We start from the raw sequence: 8,841 nt of genomic DNA, 5'->3' as shown, positions 1-8,841 counted from the left end.
TCCACATCCAAACTCGCTAAATCATTATAGAAACTGAAATACTGGGAAGCATTGAAACTGGATTCTGTTAATCACACTGGATTGGCAGTAGGATTTATATATACACATCATCATCTTAAGCAATTCTATCTACAAATGTACAAGCTGAATTGTACACTGAGTTCTTAAATCAACTACATCACTTCAATCAGTGAGATAAGTTAGTTAAAACGTCCCTTCTGAATCCACACGAGATTACTAGAACCAAATTTATCTAACCTCTCTTTCACATTTCTGGCAGCCGGGAACTTTGACAGCTACCTGGAACGTCAAGATCCATAGTTGTGCCAGAAAATTGACGGGAGCAGCACTTTACAAAGTCAGTCGGACACAGTTTGTCTTAACGCTATTCAACTGTAAATTGGGACAGAAAATTTTTGTACAGTGCAGGATAACGGAATGTCACAAAACTGCAGCCAATATGCCCATTCACATCTGCACAAGACATAAATAACTCAGAAGTCAGAATAGGAAAAAGTTTTCATGTAAAACGCTTTCATTGACTTCATTATGGAATGACATGAGAGTTTAAACTAAATGTTTAAGCATGTATGCCAGTTATTCACCTTAAATAAATCAAGATATCTATTCTCAGTCACATGATATATATTGATATGCACAGAAACCATCGTGCTAGATTGCAAATTGAAAAGATAGTAAAAAGAAAGGAATCCAAAGAGAGTAATAAGCACAATACACATATAGATCAGGAAGTAAATACTCCGAATGTAATATTTCAGAACATTCAAGTGTCCAACACATGAACTACAGTCAGCCACCAAAAAAAAAAAAACAGAATAATAAGGGAAGGAGATAAAATTCTACAATACATGATATTGGCCAACGAAATAATGCACCAAAACCGTATATTGAATAGCAAGGACTACTCTGATCCCAAATGAAAGCACCCTGTAAACTTTATAAATTGTATATTTTAGGAATGGGAAAAACAATGCATTTAGAAATTTATAGTGTAATCAAAGCAATCTATGTGAAAGCTTTCAAGTTTCTGATTCAGCAACGCTCTGTTCCAAGCCTACACTCCATAATCTAGTGAGAGGGCCCAGAATACGACTCAAAGCAAACAGCCACTGGGCAAGTGAATACTATAACATAACATTGTGCCCAAATCATTCACTTCAATTCCACACTTTGACACTTTGTAGGGGAAAGAAGAAACTTCTTTTAGATAAGGTCTTCTGTTGTATGTCAGAGAAAGGGTTAAAAAATCATATCATTTATTTCCCATAGATACATTCATTTCAAGTCATTCAATTTAATCAAATATAGACCTTATGGATTAGTGTTGTGAACAATGAACCAACAGTTTTAGATGGTTAGAATATAGCATGTTCTTTGTGGACAAGTTCAATATTCACTTCATATGTACTTGGTAGAATTCTAAAGGTAATAGGGTTGTGACTATTGATAGAGTTAGACTACTTAAAAGGCTAGGCTCAATGGACTGTTCAACTACCATGTTCAGTTAATAGATGTTAGTTTACTTACTAAATGGATCTCCAGTAGTCCAGTAACCAACCAAATTAAAAATATATATGTATAAATGCACATGAAATACTGTCAAATACTGCACATGCATGCTGCCTACTAGTGGATTTTCTTTGCAACCTAATTAAATAAAAATTAGAATTCTAAATTTTAAATGAATTTTCAAATAAATTACCATCCCATATTATGAAGCTGAAATTGTTTATTGCCTATCTAGAGTAGTACTTTAAGGAAAGAAAGAGAATGAGTTGAAGAATGGTGAAGAAATGATGATGAGTGAGCCAATAATGCATAATACACATAGTGCTCTACATAATTTAGGAAAGAAGCATTAAAATTAGCTGGCATCGCCACTTCCCGTATATTCCAATATTGGCATCAATGAAGGTGTTTAATTTGGCATTCAGATTGTATCTATTACCGGCTGTGCCTACACCTTTGCTGGTGTCAGCATTGGCAGCTACTTGGAGAAGCTTTCAGGTGATTACAATCTGGAGGTGACCATTGCCATGGATTTGCGGTCCTCCCTAGCTGTGTGCGAGTATACCAATTCGTTTCTCGATAGTAAGGTTGAAAGATTTGGCTAGGGTTGTGATGGGAACAGAGATGAGGAAAAGGGTGACAATCGGGATGTGGGATTGAGACTGGTTCACCGTTCACCACAAAGCAGATTCAGTATGCTGGGTTGATGCTTCTGCTTCTTTTGCTTCTAGCCATGGTCAGTGGTTTATGTGAAATTTATGAAGAGTCTTAATTCCCTGCTTTTCTATTAGCTACTAAAAGAGAAAAAAAGAGGAAAAATGAAATTAGAAAAGGGAAAACAAGCTCCTTGTCATCTCCACCAGGACATCATTGACTCAATTTTTAGGCCATGTATCTATTAAGCTTCAGAAAACTCCAGTTATCATTAGAGTCTGAGCCTGTGGCCTCTGATGTTTATGTTTCTTCACCATTTTCATGGCTAAGCATGGCCATATGGGGATGATTCCTTTTCTTTTTTTTTTTTTCCTGCTACAGAGACTCCACGTAGTTTGTTGAACTTTTGCTCTTAGTGGATTGTGTTAATTTCTTTGAGGTTTGCTCCATAAAGCTCCATCAGCCTTAAGAGTTTTTCTTCAGCACTCCAGTTAATCTCACATTATTTTATAGCTATTGGATTTACTTTCACCTACCAGGTCATGCTACTATTTGGCAGTTTGACCTATAAAACTAAACTAATGCATACTCAACTGGGAAATAATGCTAGAAGCAAATAAATTATAGCATCAGAAGAGAACGACCAATGCCGTAATGCTTTTGCAATATCTTTTTGCAAATGAAAAATCATATATTCATGTAGGATGCAGAAAAAGAATATTAAAGAAGAATGCAGAATGTAGGCATTGGTTTTTATGTTTCTTTAACAATAACTGATTGCTTTTGTAAATATATGCTGAGTTTTTGCCTACTTGCCAGATCCATGATATAGAAAATTTGTCAAAAATTTCCAGATAATGTCATACAAAGCAGGAAAAACCTGTTTATTGAAGCCAAAACTTTTCCTTAGTATCTAAAACATGAACTTCATACAACTTCTCAGAATGTTAAGGTTTCACATAACATCTAGCAGACTAAATGAAGGCTACCAGTTGTTGGAGATATATAATTTAATTCATGCATAACTACGAAACAACAATTCATTAAATGAAGGAAAATACTGTTCTCTGACAATGAAGTAATTGATAGTCCTATAAAACTAAAAAATAAACACTACTGAGGAGTTGAACTTGAGTTTATGGATTACCTCCGTACATAATGGGACAATGCAGCAGCTCCACATCATATTCAAAACAGCACAACCTCATCCAAATAAGTTAGTTACAGATAGCAAGCTTCCCTGTCCATTCATCAGCAACCCCATAGTCAATACTAAGCTCCCTTAATGGAGGAATATTCTCCATTGCAAAAAGCATAAGGCGAGGGAAGCAGACATTATTGTGATCATAAAGTACAAGCTGCACAAGAACATTGGGACTTGAACTATGGCTCATGTAACAGGCTATATTCCTCATTCGGGATACATCCATTGCAAAATCCAAAGGAGGAATTGACGGATGCGCTGGGCGTACATAGTCATCATATATTTGTGATAAATCTCCCCATTCAGCCCATCTCTCAACAAAACGACTTGGATATACTAAACTATCACCATTCATTTTGAAAATTTGGGCTTGCTCCCTAGTTAGGACAACACCAGCATATTCACAAATAAAGGAGCCAGCTTGGATCAAGTCCAATGATCTAACGCCCCAACCAGTTTCCCTTGACCGAAACACTTCAAACCTCTTTCTGGCACCTTTTTGACTGACTCGATTCCGACAACTCGGAGGACAATGACAATGTGGGCCACATTCAAAAACTACAGGCTTCCCCTTCAACAAGATGCCATTGTGATCATATGCAAACTCTCCCCCATTCCTCATCGCGCAAAAGCAATTATCATTACATCCAGCAATGCATTCACAGCCTGTACCACTCACCACATGCTGATAGACATGTTGAGGGAAAATAGACTTAGGCAGATAATCATAATACACAGGCTCTTGGTCAGTATCTATGTCATTATACAAAAAGACAGGTGTGTTCTCTTTCTTCCTTGATATATCAAGGCTTATATACCCTGTTGGCCTTGCCACCAGTGGCTGCGTCCTGAGAGACTGTGCAAACCTCAAAACAGAACTTCCCATTTCAGGTTGATTCTCAATCCTAGCTACCTTATACTTGAACACAAGAAAGCCAGACTTACCCACAGCAAGCCAAAAATCAATAATTCTATATAAACCATCATAAACATAGACTTTACCACTAGCACTGCCCGCATATTTAAAGCCACGAATCACCCTAACCTCAATTCCATAGTGCATGCTTCTCTCCAATGCCAAATTCCCACCTTCGAGTTTCTGGTTAGTACACTGCTTCGAGAACTTGTCCTGTCCACCATGCCCTGTATAGATTAGCACATCCCCTGCATCCTCATCATCCTCATACCCCCCAGAAACTATGATGCTAGTAGCAATTGGCTCCCCATTTGAGCTCTGGCTAGCGGGAACATAGTCAATTCCAGCCTGAGGCTGCCCATGCAACCCAACCACGCACAATTCCATCCGGAAAAAGAACAAGTCACCAATGAGCACTCCTGGTATGTCGCCCACAATACGCTTATCACGATTTAACCACAGCCCTTTCTCCCTCATCAGCTGCGAGGCCTTCAAGTCCCCTCTGGGTTTCTTGTGACGCTCGAATTGCTGGTTGGTAATGGGATCATCCTTCTCCCTTATCAGCTGCGAGGCCTCCATTTCTCCTATAGATTTTCGTTGGTCAAACTGATGTTTTCTCTCATCCTCCGGGATCGCCTGAACGCGGATAGAATCATAAAGCATTCGGGTCCTCCGTACCACATCCCGGAAATACCTTTGATCCTCAGGCTTAAGATCCGTAACTCTGACCAGCTCAGAAGACCTCTGCTGATACTTCTTCCTCGAAATTACCAAACTTGAGGATTGAGCATCGCTATTTACCGGCACGATAGCTCTCGAATTATCAGGATCCTCCATAGCACCCACATCCCCGTATCCCTGCATCCTCTTAGCAAAAGCAGCACGAAACATCTCAGAAATTCGATAGAATTCTGAATACACATTGGCCTCGTTTGAGTTTTGCAAGCTGTCACTAGCATTAGCCTCCTGTGTGCTGCGAGAACCGAAACCGGAACTCGAACCCGCTTTGTCACTGGAGCCAGTGGGGCTAGGGTTTGAAAAAACCGGCGAGGTTTGGAGGTCGGCTTGGGTGAATTCATCAAGCGGCTCCAGTTTCGGTTCGATCATCGGGACACCGTTTGCGGCGGCGGTGGAGTTGGAGAGTCCGAGTTGGAGAAATGGAACCAAAGATCCCATTTTCACACACTATCCTCCTTTTTTTTTTCCCTTCCTTATATTACTGTACAGAGAGAGATAGAAGAGGTGTTATACAGAGAGATTTGGGAGTAGGAGATTCATGAAAATGGGTAGAGAGAGCTAGTGCAGAGAGCTTGGAGAGAGGGTTTTCATGGAGGTGCAGCTATGGATGGACACGTGTGAAAGAAGTTGTTGGTTTTGACGTTGTTGGTGATGGTTTCGGTTGGGGGGGTCGGAGCAGAGGAGAGAGTGAGAGCTGACACAAATTTAATCCGTATTAACTTACCAAGTAGTGTAAACTACTAAACTCCCAACCATACTTGGTAATTAACTAGTGTAAACTCCCAACCATACTTGGTAACATTTTATATTTTTATTTAATCTTAATACATAAAATTTAGAGTTAATCAAAGAATTGGTCCCAATTATTAGCGAATTGTCAATGTAGTCCCTTAATCGCTTATTCATCGATTTAGTCCCCGACAATAATTGTTTTTAGTCGATTTATCCCCTCCGACCGTATTCCGTCAATCAGCCGATGAAAGCTCCGATTAACCATGGGCAATTTGGTCTTTTCAATTATATTTGGAACCAAATCACCCCAGCCTGTCATTCTCTTCTCTATTCTATCACCCAGTCTTCTCTCGCCGCTCGCCTTGTCTTCCCCCTCCATCATCTTCGTCGGTCCAAGATGTCAAGCGCCACGTTCCCCTTCTTCGTACAGTATAGCTCAGGTATTTTCTCTACTTTATCCTCATCATCTACGGCAAGCTCTCTCTCTTGTGTTTGTATAGCAACAACACAGCGCCATCGTCGCCATTCCTCCACCGTCGGTGTACTCTCTCCTTCGTACAACACATAGCAGCAGCAAGCTCCGGCTATTAGCAGCGTCTGGTCAGCAAGATATGGTTGCGACAAAAAATTCGGCCAGCAAATATGTGACAGTGACGTACTGGGCGAGCAAGAATCTAGCAAAAAATGTGTTTCTTGCATGTATAATTTGTAATAATCTTAATTTGTGCCTTTAATTTCTGAAAAAAGGGGCGTTAGGATATTCTTGCTCACATCCTGTTTGTAAAAATGTGTCTATGAGTGCAAATGAGAATGCTAACCAGCAAATCTGGTGACTGTGGTTTTCCGGTGAGCAGACAACAGTTTGGCGGCTAAGCAGCGACGGTCTTCCTCGGGTCTATTTTTTCGGCGGTGAGCTCCTTTCGACAAGCTCGAGCTTCTCCAGCGAACCAACACGCGACGGTGATAGATGGACTTGGCTCCATTTTTCTCGGCGATGAGCGAGCTCCGACGACCTGTTCTAGCGGCAGACGACGACGTACATTTTCCGGCGAAGCTTGGTCAGAGAGGATGAAGAAGATGGCGTGAAATAGTGAGGTGAGGTGAGATGAAGTGAAAAAACCAAATTGCCCATGGTAAATCGGAGCTATCGTTGACTTGTTGACGGACTACGGTCGGAGGGACTAAATCAACTAAAAACAATTAGTTTCGGGGACCAAATCGATGAATAAGCGATTGAGGGACTACATTGACAGTTCGCTAATAATTGAGAAGTCAAATCGTTGATTAACTCTAAAATTTATTATATTTATAAAATTAATAATCATATTGATATATCAATTCTTATACCGTGGATCATGGTCTACAGTGCATATCGTGGACCAGGTCCATAGTTGGACCCTGTGTACGACGTCGTTTTTGATGTATTTTTTACAGTAACAGTTTAATTGTTCAATTCACCTTATAGCTTTTTTTAAAAAAATTATAAAGCATGTTATGTGTTTTGTGTTGTGAATTTTTGTGTCTTGTATTATGAAATTCTGTACTTTAAGAGTATCAATTCTATACTCAAAACAAATTAGTAGTTGTGTAACACAACATATCGTGTGTCTTATGTTATGAATTTTTGAAATAATTTTAAACTTTTTCAATAAATGCAATAAATTTTAATTTAAATTTAAATTATGAATATATATATATATATATATATATATATATATATATATATATATATATATATATATATATATATATATATATATATATATATATATATATATATATGTATGTATATATGTATGTATGTATGTATGTATGAGTATGATAAGAATTTATATAAGTATTTTAAGTCTTTTAGAATTCAAATATGATCATAAATATTATAAAGAAAAAAAAAGAAAAACCTTTGAAAAAATTAGGGAAAAGGGTCAAATAGGCCCTCGAACTTTAGTTTAAAAGTCAATTAGACCCCTAAATTTTTTAAAGGTGCAATTACACCCATCAACAATTCATTTAAGTGCAATGAAGTCCAAAAACAAATTAATGACCTGCTATCACAGGTCATTAGGGTTCAGACCACCTTCTGGCAAAAAAAAAAAAAAAAAAAAAAAAAAAGTGACCGGTGACCGACCAGCGAAATTTCCGGTAAAAAAGAGTGACCGGTGATCGACGAATGGTCGGCACCGATCACTTTTTTGCTGGAAATTTCGCCGGTCACTTTTTTTTTGCCGGAAATTTCGCCGAACGGTGGCCTGAACCCTAATGACGTGTGATAGCAGGTCATTAACTTATTTTTGGGCTTCATTACTACCTAAATAAATTATTGATAGGTATAATTGCACCTTTAAAAAGTTTAGGGTCCTAATTGACTTTTAAATTAAAGTTCGAGGACCTATTTGACTCTTTTCCCAAAAAAATAAATAATAGAAACTTATAGAAATAGAGTAAATTCATTTAACTTTGATAGTTTAATTCAGAGTTCTTGTTCTTTCATCGTTTTCCATTCATGTGGGTCCTTAGTATCTTATTTATTTATTTGCTTAATATAACTCTAATTCTATATGTTTAAATTTTTTTAAAAATATATACACAAGTAATAACAAATAAAATATTGGTGGTGCCAATTAACCCCTCTGAAAATAATATAACTCAGCCTCCGGATATATAATGGGTACGGATGAAATATTATCAATAATGGGATAATCAAAGAAGATGAAATGCAATAAAATAGGAACATTATGTGGCTTGATATTAGGGGGAGTTAAATAATGTTGAAAAAAATGCTTTGTATTCTGTAATATTTTGAGATACAATAAAAATATAGAAAAAAATAAGGAAACAAACTGAATTATTTATATCTTCAAACGTGTACTTTCCCTTGTATAAGTCTTTAATCTCTTCCTTTACAAGCCACAAATCGAAATACCTGAAAATGTACTCTTACTCTTTTCCTATAAGTTTTTTTTTTTTTTTTTTCTTCAGATTTGTTCTTACATCAACATTAATTTTAACAATTATTTGAGGTGAGGGACGAAAATGACCACTACATGAATAATTTATTAGGGACTAA

The 8,841-nt window shown here is 37.6% G+C and overlaps 1 protein-coding gene across 1 annotated transcript; it reads right to left on the bottom strand.

Moving 5' to 3' along the window:
• On the bottom strand, window positions 1-5,737 carry LOC109176077 (histone-lysine N-methyltransferase family member SUVH9-like). The gene is made up of 2 exons (XM_019325499.1): window positions 3,332-5,737; window positions 1-474 (listed from the first exon to the last, which is right to left on the bottom strand). The coding sequence occupies exon 1, from the start codon at window positions 5,478-5,480 to the stop codon at window positions 3,402-3,404; it is 2,079 nt and encodes a 692-aa protein (XP_019181044.1). The 5' UTR covers window positions 5,481-5,737; the 3' UTR covers window positions 1-474; window positions 3,332-3,401.
• Window positions 5,738-8,841: the final 3,104 nt, after the last annotated feature.

This window comes from Ipomoea nil, unplaced genomic scaffold, assembly GCF_001879475.1.
Source record: "Ipomoea nil cultivar Tokyo-kokei standard unplaced genomic scaffold, Asagao_1.1 scaffold0688, whole genome shotgun sequence".
Lineage (NCBI taxonomy): Eukaryota > Viridiplantae > Streptophyta > Magnoliopsida > Solanales > Convolvulaceae > Ipomoea > Ipomoea nil.
The sequence above is the reverse complement of the archived record's forward strand: the minus strand, read 5'-3'. Positions and strand labels throughout refer to the sequence as shown.